The 20949-nt window shown below is 44.6% G+C and overlaps 1 protein-coding gene across 1 annotated transcript in view; it reads left to right on the top strand.

Annotated features, from left to right (window-relative positions):
• BBOX1 (gamma-butyrobetaine hydroxylase 1) overlaps positions 1 to 19548 on the top strand; it is a 48862-nt gene extending 29314 nt beyond the window's left edge. Inside the window, exons 4-8 of the mRNA XM_084288244.1 lie at positions 7114 to 7312; positions 14501 to 14606; positions 16323 to 16519; positions 17317 to 17483; positions 19328 to 19548. Coding sequence (XP_084144370.1) covers positions 7114 to 7312; positions 14501 to 14606; positions 16323 to 16519; positions 17317 to 17483; positions 19328 to 19488 — 830 coding nt within the window. The 3' untranslated portion in view covers positions 19489 to 19548. The remainder of the gene's footprint in view (positions 1 to 7113; positions 7313 to 14500; positions 14607 to 16322; positions 16520 to 17316; positions 17484 to 19327) is intronic.
• Positions 19549 to 20949: the final 1401 nt, after the last annotated feature.

Raw genomic sequence — 20949 nt, 5'->3', positions numbered from 1 at the left:
CTAATTGGTTGACCTCAGATGACCCCGGGGCTCCCAAAAATCTCCAAGGTTGACCTCGAGTAACCCCGAGGGCTAATTGGTTGACCTCAGATGACCCCGGGGCTCCCAAAAATCTCCAAGTTTGACCTCGAGTAACCCCGAGGGCTAATTGGTTGACCTCTGATGACCCCGGGCTACCAAATTTCTGCAAGTTTGACCTCGAGTAACCCCGAGGGCTAATTGGTTGACCTCAGATGACCCCGGGGCTCCCAAAAATCTCCAAGTTTGACCTCGAGTAACCCCGGGGGCTAATTGGTTGACCTCAGATGACCCCGGGGCTCCCAAAAATCTCCAAGTTTGACCTCGAGTAACCCCGAGGGCTAATTGGTTGACCTCAGATGACCCCAGGGCTCCCAAAAATCTCCAACGTTGACCTCGAGTAACCCCGAGGGCTAATTGGTTGACCTCAGATGACCCCGGGGCTCCCAAAAATCTCCAAGTTTGACCTCGAGTAACCCCGGGGGCTAATTGGTTGACCTCAGATGACCCCGGGGCTCCCAAAAATCTCCAAGTTTGACCTCGAGTAACCCCGAGGGCTAATTGGTTGACCTCAGATGACCCCAGGGCTCCCAAAAATCTCCAACGTTGACCTCGAGTAACCCCGAGGGCTAATTGGTTGACCTCAGATGACCCCGGGGCTCCCAAAAATCTCCAAGTTTGACCTCGAGTAACCCCGAGGGCTAATTGGTTGACCTCAGATGACCCCGGGGCTCCCAAAAATCTCCAAGTTTGACCTCGAGTAACCCCGAGGGCTAATTGGTTGACCTCAGATGACCCCGGGGCTCCCAAAAATCTCCAAGTTTGACCTCGAGTAACCCCGAGGGCTAATTGGTTGACCTCAGATGACCCCGGGGCTCCCAAAAATCTCCAAGTTTGACCTCGAGTAACCCCGAGGGCTAATTGGTTGACCTCAGATGACCCCGGGGCTCCCAAATTTCTGCAAGTTTGACCTTGAGTAACCCCGGGGGCTAATTGGTTGACCTCAGATGACCCCGGGGCTCCCAAAAATCTCCAAGTTTGACCTCGAGTAACCCCGAGGGCTAATTGGTTGACCTCTGATGACCCCGGGGCTCCCAAAAATCTCCAAGTTTGACCTCGAGTAACCCCGAGGGCTAATTGGTTGACCTCTGATGACCCCGGGCTACCAAATTTCTGCAAGTTTGACCTCGAGTAACCCCGAGGGCTAATTGGTTGACCTCAGATGACCCTGGGGCTCCCAAAAATCTCCAAGTTTGACCTCGAGTAACCCCGGGGGCTAATTGGTTGACCTCAGATGACCCCGGGGCTCCCAAAAATCTCCAAGTTTGACCTCGAGTAACCCCGAGGGCTAATTGGTTGACCTCAGATGACCCCAGGGCTCCCAAAAATCTCCAACGTTGACCTCGAGTAACCCCGAGGGCTAATTGGTTGACCTCAGATGACCCCGGGGCTCCCAAAAATCTCCAAGGTTGACCTCGAGTAACCCCGAGGGCTAATTGGTTGACCTCAGATGACCCCGGGGCTCCCAAAAATCTCCAAGTTTGACCTCGAGTAACCCCGAGGGCTAATTGGTTGACCTCAGATGACCCCGGGGCTCCCAAAAATCTCCAAGTTTGACCTCGAGTAACCCCGAGGGCTAATTGGTTGACCTCAGATGACCCCGGGGCTCCCAAAAATCTCCAAGGTTGACCTCGAGTAACCCCGAGGGCTAATTGGTTGACCTCAGATGACCCCGGGGCTCCCAAATTTCTGCAAGTTTGACCTTGAGTAACCCCGGGGGCTAATTGGTTGACCTCAGATGACCCCGGGGCTCCCAAAAATCTCCAAGTTTGACCTCGAGTAACCCCGAGGGCTAATTGGTTGACCTCTGATGACCCCGGGGCTCCCAAAAATCTCCAAGTTTGACCTCGAGTAACCCCGAGGGCTAATTGGTTGACCTCAGATGACCCCGGGGCTCCCAAATTTCTGCAAGTTTGACCTCGAGTAACCCCGAGGGCTAATTGGTTGACCTCAGATGACCCTGGGGCTCCCAAATTTCTGCAAGTTTGACCTCGAGTAACCCCGGGGGCTAATTGGTTGACCTCAGATGACCCCGGGGCTCCCAAAAATCTCCAAGTTTGACCTCGAGTAACCCCGAGGGCTAATTGGTTGACCTCAGATGACCCCGGGGCTCCCAAAAATCTCCGACGTTGACCTCGAGTAACCCCGAGGGCTAATTGGTTGACCTCAGATGACCCCGGGGCTCCCAAAAATCTCCAAGTTTGACCTCGAGTAACCCCGAGGGCTAATTGGTTGACCTCAGATGACCCCGGGGCTCCCAAAAATCTGCAAGGTTGACCTCGAGTAACCCCGAGGGCTAATTGGTTGACCTCAGATGACCCCGGGGCTCCCAAAAATCTCCAAGTTTGACCTCGAGTAACCCCGAGGGCTAATTGGTTGACCTCAGATGACCCCGGGGCTCCCAAAAATCTCCAAGTTTGACCTCGAGTAACCCCGAGGGCTAATTGGTTGACCTCAGATGACCCCAGGGCTCCCAAAAATCTCCAACGTTGACCTCGAGTAACCCCGAGGGCTAATTGGTTGACCTCAGGTGACCCCGGGGCTCCCAAAAATCTCCAAGTTTGACCTCGAGTAACCCCGGGGGCTAATTGGTTGACCTCAGATGACCCCGGGGCTCCCAAAAATCTGCAAGGTTGACCTCGAGTAACCCCGAGGGCTAATTGGTTGACCTCAGATGACCCCGGGGCTCCCAAAAATCTCCAAGTTTGACCTCGAGTAACCCCGGGGGCTAATTGGTTGACCTCAGATGACCCCGGGGCTCCCAAAAATCTCCAAGTTTGACCTCGAGTAACCCCGAGGGCTAATTGGTTGACCTCAGATGACCCCGGGGCTCCCAAATTTCTGCAAGTTTGACCTTGAGTAACCCCGGGGGCTAATTGGTTGACCTCAGATGACCCCGGGGCTCCCAAAAATCTCCAAGTTTGACCTCGAGTAACCCCGAGGGCTAATTGGTTGACCTCAGATGACCCCGGGGCTCCCAAAAATCTCCAAGTTTGACCTCGAGTAACCCCGAGGGCTAATTGGTTGACCTCTGATGACCCCGGGGCTCCCAAATTTCTGCAAGTTTGACCTCGAGTAACCCCGGGGGCTAATTGGTTGACCTCAGATGACCCCGGGGCTCCCAAAAATCTCCAAGTTTGACCTCGAGTAACCCCGAGGGCTAATTGGTTGACCTCAGATGACCCCGGGGCTCCCAAAAATCTCCAAGTTTGACCTCGAGTAACCCCGGGGGCTAATTGGTTGACCTCAGATGACCCCGGGGCTCCCAAAAATCTCCAAGTTTGACCTCGAGTAACCCCGAGGGCTAATTGGTTGACCTCTGATGACCCCGGGGCTCCCAAAAATCTCCAAGGTTGACCTCGAGTAACCCCGAGGGCTAATTGGTTGACCTCAGATGACCCCGGGGCTCCCAAAAATCTCCAAGTTTGACCTCGAGTAACCCCGAGGGCTAATTGGTTGACCTCAGATGACCCCGGGGCTCCCAAAAATCTCCAAGTTTGACCTCGAGTAACCCCGAGGGCTAATTGGTTGACCTCAGATGACCCCGGGGCTCCCAAAAATCTCCAAGGTTGACCTCGAGTAACCCCGAGGGCTAATTGGTTGACCTCAGATGACCCCGGGGCTCCCAAAAATCTCCAAGTTTGACCTCGAGTAACCCCGGGGGCTAATTGGTTGACCTCAGATGACCCCGGGGCTCCCAAAAATCTCCAAGGTTGACCTCGAGTAACCCCGAGGGCTAATTGGTTGACCTCAGATGACCCCGGGGCTCCCAAAAATCTCCAAGTTTGACCTCGAGTAACCCCGGGGGCTAATTGGTTGACCTCAGATGACCCCGGGGCTCCCAAAAATCTCCAAGTTTGACCTCGAGTAACCCCGAGGGCTAATTGGTTGACCTCAGATGACCCCGGGGACCCAAAAATCTCCAAGTTTGACCTCGAGTAACCCCGAGGGCTAATTGGTTGACCTCAGATGACCCCGGGGCTCCCAAAAATCTCCAAGGTTGACCTCGAGTAACCCCGAGGGCTAATTGGTTGACCTCAGATAACCCCCGGGGCTCCCAAAAATCTCCAAGTTTGACCTCGAGTAACCCCGAGGGCTAATTGGTTGACCTCAGATGACCCCAGGGCTCCCAAAAATCTCCAACGTTGACCTCGAGTAACCCCGAGGGCTAATTGGTTGACCTCAGATGACCCCGGGTCTCACAAAAACTGCAAGTTTGTCCTCGAGTAAGCCTTGAGAAACCCCTGCATGGGAGTAGCCTCCCCTACACCTTTTGTCTGCCTCTCCAGTTTGTGGGGTTTCCCCACTGCAGCAGTAGTTTCTGGGGTCTCAGTGCCCCCCATTTTCAGGGTTCCCCCCCTTCCATGCATTGGCCCTTCCAGATTCAAGCGTTGTTTCAAAAACATCAGCACAGGTTTAAGCCTCAAAGCAAGACTTTACTTTACAGAGCTTGCGTTCGTTAACAAAAATCATCCCCACAGCTCACTTCTTAACCACCCTCCCCACACAGGCGAACAATTAGTCCTTAACAAGCACATCCCAAATTAGCTGTGAGTATAAAATGGCAGAGAGGAGGTCTGTTAGGGTTTGATCCACTTCCAAGGTGAGTGGCTTTGTGGGCTGTTTGATGCATGCAGCTAGCAATCAATGTTGTTGGGCATCTTCTTTTCCACCTCGTTTTTATCCTTTCTTGGTGGTATTTTCTTCTTTCCTTCTTCTGAAAGGCACAAGGGCACTTCCCCTGCTCCTGACAGAGCTGACTTCTTGTACTTGTTTGCCATACATCACATGTACAGCCAGCTGCTCCTTTGTGCTTGCCTATCCTCTGCCCAGTGGCACTTTGTTATTGTATTGAGTGCCTTTTGCTGGTGGGCTTACTACAGACCTTCAACTTGCATCTCCACTCTTGCTGCTTACCCTTGTTGAATTCTCTTCCACCTCTTAGTGCAGCAGGGCACCCGTGCTGGGGTCCTCCTGAGGGACTCTGCTTTTACATAAGGGGGAAAGTAGATATTAATAATAATTATCACCATCATCTGTGAAAGGATTCCAAGCTTTACTTCAGACCCATCCTCCTATGTGAGTGATTCCAGAGGCAGTCCACAGTAGAGGACTTACATCTCCTGTTGAGGGTCCCCAGGAGCAGAGAGCTGGCAGGGGAGCTTCTGTAGAAGGGCTGTTCTTGTAGGAGCTCTCATTATCCTCTGGGTGAGCACAGGTGTGTTCTCTGACTGTGGGCTGCAAGCCATACAAATTCCTGAAAATGAAGAGAAAGAGAAAAATCAGTAAATTCCTAATCTCTGTGTGTCTGCATCCCACCTGGAGAGAAATGGATGTTGTGTGAGGTTGAGAGTGCCCAAGGAAGGAAAGGGTTATTGTCCTGGGACAGAACAGAGATAGGAAAGGAATAATTAATTCCAGGTGTGTGTGAAGTGACTGAAAATATCCGGGGCTTTCCTGTGGTGCTCCCTGGAGCTGGGTATCTCCAGCACCTAAAATGGCTGCAACAGCCCACCCCATGCGAGAAGGTTCTTTGTTAGAGCCAGTGGCAGGAATTTCTTACTCCCTTTTCATGAGAGAGAGAAAAGCCTGGTCTTGGCATCTCCCCTTGAGTCACAGTCCCAGAACTGTAGAGTTGCTATGCAGAGAAGGAAGGAAATGTACAGGAAAGAAGATACAAGTAAATGACAAAAAATCTCCCCAGCTGCAGTCAATGCTAGCTGCATGCTCTCTGTGGGGAAGCCTCATCCCTCCCCTACCAGGCATGTGAGGGGAGTGTCCTGGCACCAGGTGCAGTCAGGGACTTGGGTTGTGAGCTGCCACCATGTCCGTGCGTTCCCTTAGCATGCCTGGGAGGTCAGTGCCCCTCTGCCTGGCTGGACACCCAACAAGACTTTGCTTTTCCAGAGGCAGTTTCCAGCACAACAATCCAGATCTGAGTTGTGGGTCATATGGTTTAATTTAATATAGTGTAATTTAGGCATAATTCTTAGAACTTAGCCATGCTGAAGGAAGAATTTTGCATTGTGTAGCCCTTCATAACATGAAATATCTGCCCAAGCCTCATGCTCGTATCTAATTATGACTACATTCTGTCACTGTATTAATGCTTTGCCCTTTCCATAGATTATCTTTACAAATGGATATAAGGCCATGTTGACTGACACCAGAGTACATTCTTCCTCAGAAAATAATCATTCTTTCTTCTACTTACAACCCAGTGTTAGTTTTATTTCTTCTCTGTTAGGTGTTCTATCTGCTTGGGAACTCTAATTCTTACTATTCTGTTGTCAAATGCTCTGACAATGGGCAAGACAAAGCTTCTTGCTCATTGCTCAATTTTTCTATCGTTATCCTTACCTTCTGGCAGTGTTTGGGTTTGTTAACATCTCGGGCTCTTTTTTGCAATCATCCAAAACAACACTAATGCTCACAAAAAAGAATGAGACAAGCAATGACACCATCCTGCAGAACTTAGCATGGCTGCATGTGACTTGATGAAGACAGGTCTACAAAAGAAAATCAGTTGGTCACTTACGCAACTGTGATGTAGTTACTCAGCTTCTAAGGTGTAACACTGATGTCTGTCTTCTGCTGTCCTGCACTGGGAGCGTAATCCTTTCATTGATATGTATCCATGCCGTGCTTCCGAGGGGCATCTCAAGGTGCTCTGTGCTGTTTTACCCTCTAGGAGAAATTTTGAAAGCGGTCTTAGTTTCAGAAAGTCTTACCTTTGTGGTTCACCAGTACAGACAGAAAAAAGTATTATGCACATTTCTGGTGTATTGTTAACAAAATATCCCCTTCAAATGGGCTTTTATTCCATTTCTGATTGAAATTTGCTTCTTTACTGCAATGCTCTGTTAAATTTTATCATGAAGATCCTTTTTTATTCAGGCATAATTGGGGACCAGGGTTCAGGTTGTTGGCTACAGGATTAATGGCATATTCACAACTGCATGGAAATCCCATTAACATCACACTTTGACTCCTTCGAGGCTTTGAGAGCTTCCTTCTCTATTTCTTCCCTTCCAGAACGTCAGTACTGGGGCTCAGACCTGCAGCTTCCCGAAATACCTTTTGAAGAGATCATGTACAATGATCGAAGTGCATACCAGTGGCTGTGCACCCTAAAGAAAGTGGGAATTGTGCTACTAACAGGAGCTGCTGCTAGGCAGGGGGAGTTGGTTAAGCTTGGCCACAGGATTGGTTTCCTGCGTCTCACTTTTTATGGGTAAGTTGCTGTTGGTTTTTAGTTGTTGTTTTTCGGTTTTGTTTTTAATATCCTTGCTTTGCCAACTGTAATCACGTATTTCACTTCAGCTTACCGGACCTCTCTTGTGGATTAATTTATGAAAGCAAGAGGATTTTTTTCTTGCCTACTATTATGAAAATGCGGAGACAATTGTTAATCTGTATAAGGAAAAATGTCTGGCAACAGATAGCAGATACATGACAACCCCAAGAGAGCCATATTTATCTGTATCACTGAGCAAAATCAAAAATCCCTAATCCAGTTCCCTTCTGCACAGAGGATGAGGTAGCTGTACATTTTCTTAGTCTGCTGAGTTATGGAAATAGGTAAGAGCATGCTGAGATGTGCGAAAATCCACTTTTCCCTACTGTGAGCAGAGTCCAACCTGAAAAGCCACAACCAACCTCGCAATGCAGTACCCCATGAGACTACATAAAAGACCTCTTCCAAATTGCTGTACCTATGAATAATAAAGTTTGGGGGGGTGGGAGGGGAGGGATGGTTTGTTTCACTTTTTCCTTTAATTACCAGAACACTAGGACTCTGTAGCTTGGCCTGGATCACCTCTTCCTTGGGAAGACGTCTAGAGCATGTTCACATCTTATTTCAGTCCCAGGAATTGATAACTCACTGGGGGAAGAGGCAAAATTCAGTTTGCTATTGAAATCCAGCCCCCAAACCCTAGCTCCACAACATGTCCCATGCCTTGCTGGTGCAGGTCCCAGCCCTGTGTGCTCCTTGCTGGTATTTCACAGCTGCTCCTTGTTTCTATTTTAGTCTTTCTTAAAAGATGGTAACATTTAAACACACTTGTTATTTCTTTGTGCCTCAAAACACACCAAAACATCATCAATTTAGTGCTTCCCATCTGAAAAGTTCCCTTCTCCCCCATAATAAATTAAAAGATAAATATTACAGCAAGACTTCTTCACTTGAATCTACCTAGTTCAGAAGACAACCAGATAAACCATGTGGGCAACAACCAAAGCATCTCCTTTGTCTAAAATTATGTAAAATAAAAAGCAGGAAAACAGTCAACCTTTGCCAGAAAGATGATGTTCCCACCAGACTTTAACTCAGAAGGGAAGATTTTCTTCCCCTTAATAGTCTTGTATGGAGGCACATGAGTCCTGTTAGAATATGCCATGTGGGTGAGGTTGGTATGAGCAGCACTATGATACTGGGAGAAACTTATTAAATCAAGAGGGAGGAGGGTAAAGGAAAGGTCCTTTTTTCAAGCTACAGTGCTTAAGACTTACTGTTTATTGTTACATCTTCATTTTACCAATGAAGTTTCATCATTAGATAATACTACTGGCTCTTAAATTTATTAAACAACTTCTAAAAGGCAGGGGAAGAGCTAGTGTGATATAATAGCAACTTCTGGCAGCATGGAAGTTAGTCCTGATCCATTCTCTCCACTTTTGTGTTGCTTTCTGCCCATGCACCCAGAGGACCCTGCTCCCAGGTCAGCTGCTGCCCTCAGACATGCTCACATATGAGCCCTGACACTAAATTGCATGAATGTAGAGGGAAAGAGTTTAAGTCTATGAACAAGACCTGCTATCTTTTTCTTTCTCACTAGTTATATTTCAGTATTTCTGAAACAAAGGCTTGATTCAAATCTCTGGCAGCCCAAGCATCCCTCTGGCAGAGTCACTCACTGGCACATTGGTTCCGTGTGGGGTTGCCTCAGAGCAGTGTCCTTGTGACCTTGGCCGCAGCGTATGGCTGTACTCCAGACAGCACGCCAAACACCAGCACCCCTAACGGAGAACAAAAACATAGTTTTTAAGGCATAGTCATGGATTTGCTTCTGCAAGGTTCACCAAAGAATATTGTGCTTGGATAAAACACAAGCAAAAGCCGAGTGGCTTATCCTGCACTACGAACGTGTCAGTTGACTTGAAAACTAAACACCACAACCCCTGCAAGGAATGGCTGTGGCCACGGCATCCCTTCCCTTGGTCGCACAGGAAAAATGGAATTCTTCATAATACTTCTTATGTTGAAAATCAACCTGTTTCTGTGACACTTTTTTTCCTGTGCTTCAAACCTGGGAAGCTGGCTCAGGAAAAATCTTCAAAATCAGCCAAAATTCTGAGTTCACTTCAGTGAACTTCAGATACAACACTTGTGAGAATGGCATTTTATTATTATTTTTTTTTTTTCTGCTGACCTCCAAAAAGAGGGGGGTAGAGGGAACAACTGCTTTAAATTACCATTAATATTATGAGTCTTCTGTCAGTTCCAGAAACCACCTTAAATATTTGTAAGGCTTGAAAAAGAAACATGTATAATGTACTAGGTTGGTTAAGATGATGTACTTTCACTAGGATGTTTTTTTCCCCTTTCTGCTCACTGTGCCAGAAGGAAAAGTGGTTTTCAACGTTAACTGGGATTTGGTCATGTCCATCCTACTAAATCTAATGGGAACAGAACTCCCTGCTCCACTTGGAAACCTTATCCAGTGCTAGTAAATATTTTCTGCTGTTAAAAGCATTCCTAATGTCAAGCACGTCTACATCTGGCAGCCTGCTACAGGTCTCACTTAAATACTTGCATCGTTATGCAAGTAGCACCGCTTGCTTTTTCTGTTCTGATGTGCTCCTCCTAGCAGCTATGCAGTGGCTCCCTTCTGAGGATGTTCTGCTGCTTTCTGGGGTACCTGAGGGGTGAAAGCTGCAGGGGTATCTTAGTTCAGTTAGCAATGAGCAGAGAACAACAAACTGGTTCCTTGTTAAAGCATATCACTACAACGAAGTACATAATATCTGCATGATAGCTTGAGATAGCTTGAGACAGGGGAAAAAGCAACCCTTCAAAATACCCCACGTGTGTGATTGGGTTACAACAGAACTTGTAGGAGCTTCCCTTTGTTTAAGGGATGAGGAACTGGATCTAGAAGTTTCTAGGCCCTAAAACTGGAAATGATCTCTACATCTCCTAGAGGCATTTCATCCACTGTCCATCTGCTGAGTGCCACAACATGTTTTTCACAAAGGCATCCAAAAGGTTTTGATACTTACAACACTTAGCAGCACTGTAAGCACTGTAAGATAAAACATCTGCCATTCTGCTTGGCTGTCTGCCTCAGCTCTCGGCATCCTTGCTGTTCAAAATTACTGCAAATTTCCCACTCGAAATTGTCTTCAGTGTCCACCTTGCGATAACTCTCTGCACTGTTTAAGAGATTCCAGAGAGTCAATTAATACATAAATGTGCATTAACTATTAGGACATTTTACCTGACTGTCTGAGCCAATAAGAGATTCAGATTCAGTTGTGCCATCAGAATTTTTCTGTTAAAATAAATTAGTGTTGTGCCTCACTGATTCTTGCCTAATATGGTTATAAAGAGTAATGTTTATTAAATACTTCCTTTTGTTTAAGGTCAGTTTGATGTATTTGTTGTATTTATTGTGTTTAAAAATGATTTCAATCAAACTGATTTGTATGGATGAGTTCTGAGTCTCTGACATATATTTAAGTGTTTTAATACATCCTTCAGTGAACTTCCTGATCATTCATGTCCATGCCCGTTCATGTTCAGGACCAAGGCTGAAATTTGACCTCAGTCCACAACAATTGCGCAAATAATATTTAGAGCTGCTTTCACTATTTAAATCAGATTTCCTTTTGGTGTCAATTAAACCTTTGTTTTATTTTGTTTGTTAATCAAAAAGACTGTAAATAGAAAGTTGGGTTGCAAAATATTAACCCTTCTCAGAAGAAGCATCGTTCAGCTGCACAACTATCAGCCATGGCTCCTTCCTCCCAGCACGCTTGCACATGTGCAGGCACACACGTTGCACATGAAATGTTTTTTAAAATGACCTGGGACATTGCCCCCCCAATAAGAGCACTGTTTTTAAAAAGAGGGGTGAGGAGGGAATTCCTCAAGTACTAAAAAATACAGTTAGGATCACATGTAAGCTTCCTGTTAGGTGTAGTGATTTAAATACTACCCATTAACTATTCTTAAGTCACAAACCTAGTGTCAAATATTTTAATACAGCTATGTATGAAGCGGTAACATACTAAATGTACCCAACAGATAGCTAGGGAGCTGTATTCAAATAGCTTAATAACCCAGCTTTTGTTAAATGTGAATCCATCACATGAAATTGTGAAGATTTCAATTTTGTGTGTGTGTGGTGGTGGTTTGTTTGTTTTCAAGTGTTTTAAAAGAAAGAAGTTTCTTATTTTTAGGCATGAGTAGCTGGAACATAGTCTAAAACTACTACAGAGGAGAAAAGGCCTCTGTTGCTATAGTACCTTTTCTCCTGATTTAACCTGTTTCCTTGTTCAATATACTTACTGTAGCACCTGGTCTTGGTACTCTGACATAGTTCTCACAGTAGCAGAAATTGTATTGAGGTTTCAAACTGAACGACAGGCTCAGAACAGCTGCTTTTGGTCCACGTCTTTACCCCTAAAAGAGAAGTTCATTTATTACTGGCATTCAATTCTGAAGTGCTTTTTACAACTGTAATAAAATCATAATTGTTGGTAGTCCCCTTGCTATTTCACCAGTGCCCAAGTACAAGACCTACTACTATTTTAAATAAAATGGATAAACCTGAAACGGTCAAGTTTGTTGAATAAAACATCCCTCCGCAGGGCCATGCATTTTACTGAAATGTAACAGAAATGAATATAACACGTACGTGGAAAAATGAAAGCCTTTTTTCTTGCCTAGATGTCTGTTTGGTACATGCTATCTTAAAAGGTCACTTCTGTGGAAACATTCTCTGCATCAGCCCTACAAGAGGGGGGTCCACACTTACTTCCCTGGGAGCATTTTTTTTTGTTAAACTACAGAGGAACAACTCCACCAGCAGGTTCTCCACTCCTCCTGCAGAGCATTTCATCAAACCCTCCTGTGCTGGACCCTGCGCTCCTTCCCCTTCAGAAACCTCTCTCAGTGCTTGGTGTGAATCGAGGGCTTCCCTGGGGCCCACCTGCACCTCCCAGAGGGCTGCAGCTGCAAGAGGAGGACACGGGTCCCAAATCTCTTACAAACAAGACCTCGATTTTTAATGAAGTGCAAGGCCAGGTGATTTAAGTGTGGCTTCAGTTCCTACCGCAGCCATTTTCTAAAGCTAAAGATGAGCCAGGCAGAGTAGTTTTCTGCTCAGAGAGACTGAGCTCACGTCGCCCCTTAATGCCAAAACAAGAAGTGCTACACCCGCCTGGTGCCAAATTTCCTGCTATGTCAAACAGCGTGAGCAATTCATGCTGAAATCTGACCCTAATTAGTAAACCATAAGCCATTCTAACTGTTTTGTTCTCTCTATGGGATGGGAGTCCTCTGACATTACCTGTGTTTTCTCCTGTAAAAAAGCATCTTCTTTCTTTCTTTCCTCTCCTGGACTTGGTCTAACAGCTCTCCCTGTGACTGAGTTCATACTTGAGCTCTGTTGATACTTTGACAAAGTCTTTTTTCCAGGCCCAGCACTCGGCTCCCCATTAGAATCGCTTTGTCTGTTTAATTATTGCTGACTGCAAGGCAGTAACGAGCTATGACAGAAGCTCCACGCGTGAAAGGGGAGCCCCCAGGGACAGGTCCCCTGGAAAGCATAGCAGCAGGAAAGCTCTGACCTCTTTTGCAAGATGTCACAACAGCTTTAGAAAGTATTACCATTCCAGCAATTGTATCTATTGTATATAAATGAGACAATTAAAATGCATTAATTTGTTCTAGAAACAGTAAGTGATACTGGAGCCTTTGTAATTAAATATGGAGTGAACATAGCTACCATCAACACCAGTGACAAGGGTGATATAACAAGCTAGTTTTTGGCTGTACAAGTGGGAGCTATGGAAATGTGGTTCAAGTTACCATACTTCAGCACTGAAGTCATGTACTGATGAATATGTGCTGTACCATATAATAAAAGTGATTTTTCCCAGGCGTTGAAGCACACTCGCAAATATTCACGTTGTTTTTTTTTTTTTTTTTTTTTTTTTCCCCTTAGCAATTTCAGAAATTCAGCTTTAGTATTTTGCATGGTTCTTTTACCAACTGCTACTCCTGGAACAGAAGTGTTTGTGTACTCCATAGAAGTGATTTCGGTCTGCATGTGCTTTATCCTCTTTTCTTATTTAAGCGCTGTTAACAAGTAATGCAAGCACACCACCTGAAACGCATAATAGATTTGGTCTACACTAATTCAAAGGGAAAAAATGAGTTTCACATTTTTCTTTGAAGTCACTCACGTTCCTCAATTCCATGACCTGCATATGGTGACTGAGGCTTCCCCAGGCGAGCGTCTGCATCTCCATCACGCCCTCGCTGAGCGCTGGCTTCAGCCCCACGCTCTGTGCAGACCAAATGTGTGGGTCTTGGTCTCCATCTCTCCTGCACGGCCTGCCATGTGAAACAGGGTTTGAATGCGCTGCAACGGGATGTATTCACGTCTTTATTATATAACTAAGACTCCATTTTTTTGCACTTGTCAGTAAACTTTCATACAGAATTTTGTCTAATTTCAACACTGAAACTATGTGATTAGATAAGGGGGAGGGGGAATTCTCAGAGAGAGCATCAGCAAAGAGAAAGAAGGTACGAAGTTTTAAATCAAGACAATTTCTCTTTAATGGTGAGTCTGCGTGTACCAGGAAAAATCCCACTGCAAAGGATACTCTGTATTTTCCAAGACTGTGAAACTTTAAAATTAACTTTGGGGCAAAATTATATAGCTTTAAATAATTTTATATTTCACTTGTGTACTCCATCTGGCAGGGGAAAAAGTAAAGCCCATAAAAAGTGGTCCAAATCCCATTCGAGTATTTCTGAAGCCTCAGAAATAGGTGTTGATTTAGCCCAGAAGATATGGCTTGGTTCTTGTCCTCATCTGATCCTTGCATTCAGCAAAACACCAGTGCTGGAAACCATCACTCCTCTAGATACTGCCTGGGGCCAGATGTCCCTCTCCACACTCAGTTTCTAGCCTGAATTCAGTAATGCTTAAAATCACCAGCATTGCAGAAATAAGCCTGAAATAAGCTGCAGGGGACACTGCTCAATCATTTCCTTGTAATTTACAAGACATTCGTGTTCAAAGATGGAGTAACTCTTCTCTTGTGATTTCATGGTCTCCATGTGCACGGCACGCTGGCTGACTGTTCTCACATGTTTTCTCTTTTCCCTTTCATTGTAAAGACCGACTTGGCAAGTGCAAGACAAAGCAGATGCTAACAACGTGGCTTACACGACCGGGAAGCTGTGCTTTCACACCGATTACCCTGTTCTGCAGCATCCACCTGGGGTAAGACAAACCTACTGACTTTGCAAAAGGGAATTGTTCCCATAGCGCAAAGCATGAATTAAAATGAAGTCAGCATTCAGCGACTCTAAATTTTGATTTAAAAGAGCAATATAAAAATAATGGTAGATGAATCTTTATATAACAATGTAAATATACATAGATAAGCATTATGATGTCAATTCTGCATAGCAAGCCCGCTATGTATCCCAAAATTTTCAAATGAAAACTCTCAAAGTATTGAGAATATTACGGGGCACTCACGCTTTCTCATATGGTTTGTGCTTTTGATACTGTTTTCCTTACATTGGAGTTGGGTGTCTGAATGCTGCAGTGCAGTTAGGACAAGGCTGTTCACCTCAGGAGGAGAACAAATCAGGAGAAACATGATTAAGATGTCATGTCCTGTCTTTTACAAATTGGCTGAAGTTAGGCACTCACACTTTCGGTGACAACAAACAGGGGGCATTCTCCAGAGCCGACCCACCTCCACGGGACATAGCTCTTCCCCCAGCCCATGTCACTTCAAAGCCTAATCCACAGAATTCACCAGAGAACTGAAAAGCAGCAGGAACACACATGAAGGAACAAGGAAAATACTGCAAAAGTTTGCATCCATACCTACAACTTCCCTTTCTATTACTTTACCACACTTTCTGTCATTTTCTCCTATAAATGAAAAACCAATATGATTTATCCACAAATAAGCATCAAATTAGCATCACCTATTAAAATCACTAGATGGTATTCATTAGTGTGGAATAAAAATGGAAGAGAACTTCATTAAGAGAGCACAGCCATGAGTTAGCTCACAGCCTCACCTGTGCCAAAGCTCTCGCTGCTATGAAACATTATAAAAAGAGCAAAACCTCTTCCTTTCAAACATGCTTGCAAGACATTAAAGTATTGAAGCGCACTGAATTATTTTCAAGCATCATCCTGAATGTAGTTTTATTTATATAGTGTTTACACGCTATTTGAACTCTGAGGATGTATTTAATACAAATAATTGAAGAAACCTTTTTAAATGGATGATGAGTTCATAGGAATCCTGTAAAAATAGCTTTAGGATTTCCCACATTTTGATCTTGCAACTATTATCCAGGAGATATCCTGGTTTAAAATCACCACCAATAACACTAAAAAAAAAAAAAAAAAAAAAAAAAACATTAATAATTAGATCTACATAATTACACCAGTGCAGAGTTCGCACTTTCTGTCCCATCCTACGCCTTGACAACTTCACTGTGAAGTGAAACTTCCTTAATCCGATTTTATTACAGACACCGGGCCCATTGCCTTCCACGAGCCACCTTTTCCCCTTTGTGAACAGATAATTCGCAACAGGTTTTGTTTCTGCAAGAGAAAAATAATCCTCTTTGTTGAGATAAGGAGGGAGACTGCAGTGCGTTTAAAATTGTATGACTGCGGCAAACAGTGCCTCAGAAGAAAGAAGTTACAGCAGAGCTTTGCACTTGACTTGCAGGAAATAATAAAAAGCTGCAAGTGTTAGAAGATGTCCCAGATGGGATGGACTTATTAATGTTAAATTTGAACTTTCTGCCTGTGGGATAATGGCGTCAGAGTACTGTGAAGCTGCAGCAATGGGAAGTCAGTCTTTTGCTTGTGGGAAAAAAAAAGATAAGAGAAAACTGATGCTAATTAACTATTAAATACACAGGGTAATTCTTGTTATAATGAGATCTTAATTCGCTACAGGTTCAGTTTCTCCACTGTATAAAGCAAACAGCTGCAGGAGGCGAGAGTGAAGTTGTAGATGGATTTCACGTTTCCAACAAGCTGAAGCAACAAAACCCTCAAGCATACCAGATCCTGTCCTCTACTGCTGTAGACTATACGGATGTCGGGGTCGACTACTGTGATTTTGCCGTGCAGTGTAAGCAAAGGATTATAGAGTGAGTAGCTTCAGCAACACAACTCCATCGAAAACTAAAAGCCCCAGTGTCAGGGGATTGCATGTTGGTAGGAAAAGGTCTGCTCCTGCCACCTTGTGGGGAAACTGTGCCTTAACTGGGTCTGGAGTTGCCTTTTTTTTTTTTTTTTTTTTTTTTTTCCCCTTTAGGAAGCCAGTGTATTTATTACTTGTTCTTTGCTGTCACACTGCAGCATAGTTTTCCTTATTCGGCTTTGCCCAGTTCTAGGGAGGACTCACGGTCTTTAGGATACCTTCTGGGTGCAGGCACAGCAGCTGGGCTGGTTGCTCAGTTCCAGCCTGTGCTGTGTAGCTGTCCCTCTGCTCTGTGCCAGAGAGAGGTCCTACTGTGAAGTATTTAGATTAACATCCATATACTATAAAAAAATCAAATTTAAGTGTTCTTAATCTCTCCTGAATTTAAAAACTTCGACTCTATGACTGAGGTGTATAGAATATAGTAATTTAAGGAAGTTAAGTGTCTACGCTTTTTGCTTATGATCCCTTTCCCTAGTTAGGATTAATTACCAAATTCCAATCCGGTAACAATTAGGAATGAAGGAACTAACCTTGTGGTATCGTCCTTTGTCACAGACTTGAATTTTGTTTAGAAAAGTAAGTCAGGTCGATGGTTGGATTTGATGATCTTGACGGTCTTTTCCAGCCTAAATGATTCCATGATTCTAAGATTCAAGAGAAGAGTTCAGTTGTTTGTTAACTGCTAAAATGTTTCAGTAACAACGTAATACATTTCTTTTCCTTCCCTTCTCTGTTTCACAGTGTGGATTACAGAGGCCAAGTAGTTCGCATCAATTACAATAATGCAACAAGAGACACAGTGTTTGACATACCAGCCGAAAAAGTGCGGCCGTTTTATGCAGCTCTAAAGGAATTTGATGATTTATTAAACAGCAGAGAACACAAGTTTACTTACAAGCTGAAACCAGGTCAGGAAGTTGTTTCTCCTCGCAATGATTTTTCATGTTTCTCCTGACATGTCAAAACACTCGAGCATCGTTAGCGCTGTCCTGGCACTGAGAGGAAATGTTAGCCCTGTTTGTCACCTATGTTATTTCACGCCGTATCTTTACATTCACTTCATAGATTTCTTCTGCCATCGTTTCACTATAAAGAAAAAAAAATGAGGTGTCTGGGTGGGGAATAGAATCTATTGGTTAGCCCAACCTGTCTGTTCAGGACAAAGACTCATGCCACGTAGGAAATGTTAACTTGTCAAAGCACCAGCACCACAACTGGGAAACATCACTTGCAAGCCTGCTGGGCCACCCAGTTCAGCACACGGTACGTGATCGCACCCTCGTTCGTGCAGGGCAGGAACATTACATCAGACGATTCGCCTGTGTTGTGCCGCTCCTGTGTATTCCCAGGGCACCTCACCAGTGCTGCAGGGAATTCAGTCACCTCCCTTCCTTAGGCACCCAATGCCCGAGTAATGCAGGATGAATTTCGGAAGTCTCTGCCGTTGTGCTGCTTTTTCTGGGTGGCCTGTGCAAGACAGCTGGAGGCAGATTTGCAGAGGCACTAAGTGCTGTAAACTTCAGCTGGAGTTGCACGGGGCTGTGTTTCGAGCATAAAACACAAGTGCTCTTTAAAAGTCAGCCCATACATATATTTAACTACTTTGGCCTTAATCTCAGTTCCTTCATTCTCCAACTATAAAATAAACATACAAATAGTCCCTCAGCTCTCACGAGGTGTTACAAAAGTAAACTTCTTAGTGTACGTGACCACATCACACGTCATGGTGCTACTGCCTTTAAAATGTCTATGAGGAAACGAATCACTGCCTATTGGGAACATGCAATAAAATAATTTATAGGATCACATAATAAATGATAAAACAAAGTACTTCCCATTACACAAGTACCATCTTCCTACCATTAAACGCACCAAAATGGTGGTAGAGGGAAGGGTACGTAGGAATGAAAGAGCATAAGGTTATTTAACCAGAGATTTATCACAATGGTAGCACACAAAGGAGAAAAATTTAAATGACAAGCTGGCCTTAATTAAGGCATTTCCTAACTTTCAGTGGTTTAGCTTTGTACTCTCAGAGTTCTTTTAACAGGGATAGTAATGCAGGATGTGTATTGCACAAGTAGTTACAGACCCATCAAGTGAAAATCACCCGCTTTTCTTTGACCCCTTTGATCCTTCCACGGATTTCCCCTAGCACTCTGCTTTCTAAGCATGCCTCCGAGCTGTGGCAAGCCTACTCAACCTTATGTGGGTGACTCAGCGTGCTGGGCTAGTCCCCAGTTAGAGGCTTTCGCTGAGCTTTGTCTCCAGTATCTCCTCAGAGGTTCAGCACAGCTTTGTCCAAACAAAAGAAACGTGGATAAACGAGGTAGAAGGTTAAAATGAAAGATAATTTGTATGTGTTGTACACTTTTTAGGTCCATTTTTGGCAGGCTCAATCTGTCCATGCTTCCCAGCATCTGGGAAGAAATATTTGATCTCTTTTAGGGGCAGAAGTTCTTTTTTAAACAAGTACCTTCTTACAAAGAAACTCATCTAATCATTTTCTCTAAGCTATCCCAACTGGCTTCTTTTCTATCTGTCCATGGGATTGTCCAGAAACAGAGTTGGAGCTTCCTGGCCTCTCTGCTTGAGAATCACCAGCTAATCTAAAGCTACCACATCACCAAAACCTTCAGACGAGCTATCTGAAATTATCGCTCCCTAGCTGCTGATATAGATCTATCTCAACATCATCTGTCCGAAGGAATAAAATATACCAGCTGTTAAACTTTGTGCCATCTCTTCACAGGAGACATAGTAACCTTCGACAACTGGCGCGTGCTTCATGGTCGCCAGAGCTTCCAGTCGGGATCAGAGGTGACTCGCCACCTGGAGGGTGCCTACGCCGACTGGGACGTGGTCATGTCAAGGCTCCGGCTCCTCCGAAAGAGGGTCCTGAATAGGGACTGAGCTTTCTTCTGACTAGAACAAACAAAACTAGACTGTCTAACCTCAAAAAAAAAAAAAAAAGTATAAATAAAATAACTCATGTCAGAAACTAACATTATGAATATCTGAATGTATTTCTGAATCCCATCAGGTGCTGAGACACTTGCTGCTCATAGCAATTAAAGATCTGTCTGTGCCCTAGTCTTGGAATCTACAAGTGAATTGCTACCACAGTCAACTTATTTTCTTTTTAAAAGCAACATGCAAATGGCTTTAAACGTTATCACTTTACAGGGGTATCCCACTGGGATACCCCAGGGATTTGCCCTCACAGATACACCCGCCCTCCCTAGAAAGCTTGAAAGGATCATCAAGAAGGAGTCTATAAGCATTAGTAACTACAGGTTTGTTATGAACAGCATCTTCCACTACTTTCAGAGAGGCATCCTTTGCTGCATAAATCATAACCCAATTCATTAGCAAAACAAGCAACCGCTGCTCTGGAGTTGTTTTTATGTAGAGACCTTTCTAAGAAGAACCACACTTTACCACGAGCTGTGCTCTGTGTATTCCGATGTACACGTGATGACTGTCACAGCCACAAATAACTTTTTCTACGTTTCTAAGTTCATAAGCTTGGAAACCCTAGAGCTAACAGAGAATGCATTGCGTTACTTCTCCTCTGCATTAGGAACAGAAAATTCTCAGCGTGGAGGTCGCTGATAGGGCCAGAAATCACCTCCCTGTGAGGGCAGTGAGGCCCTGGCACAGGCTGCCCAGAGAAGCTGTGGCTGCCCCATCGCTGGAGGTGTCCAAGGCCAGGCTGGATGGGGCTTTGGGCAACCTGGGCTGGTGGGAGGTGTCCCTGCCCATGGCAGGGGGCTGGAACCAGGTGGTCTTTAAGGTCCCTTCCAACCCAGTGATTGAATTCAGATCCATTTTTAATACCAAATACCAGAGTACACCTTTGGCAGATGCGGTCGGGAGGATATTCTCTCACTCGCATTCTGACTAGAGATCACACCATGCAAAAATCACTGCAGCAATTACTACACAAGTTAGCTACAGCTCTGCACCACTGTTTTTCCCCCCTATATTCAGATGCCAAATTGAAAGACAGAGGTTTAAAATGCAGGTTTTCACACCCAAATGTATGTCCATTGAGTCTGTTCCTTCTAGGTGTGGAGCTAAGAGGATGCCCTCTCACCCATGCTGAGGGCCTGACAAGATACCCACCCTTCTGCTCCCCAGTTTGCTCCATTCAACTGCTGATTTCCAAACTATTGCTTAAAATAAATAATTAAATTAATTAATTAAAACTAAATAAACCTATGCCACTTCCTGGCAGGCTAAAACAATAGTACTGTAACTGTGAAATTAAATAGCTGTAGAATTAACTACGTTAACAACAACAACGACAAGAGAGCACAAAAAACCCTAAGTGAGACCCTGACATAAGCTTGCAAACACTCTCAAGACTTC

Source organism: Netta rufina, assembly GCF_964035555.1.
Source record: "Netta rufina genome assembly, chromosome: 5".
NCBI lineage: Eukaryota > Metazoa > Chordata > Aves > Anseriformes > Anatidae > Netta > Netta rufina.
Note: the sequence above shows the minus strand (reverse complement) of the source record. Positions and strands in the feature narration are given on the sequence as shown.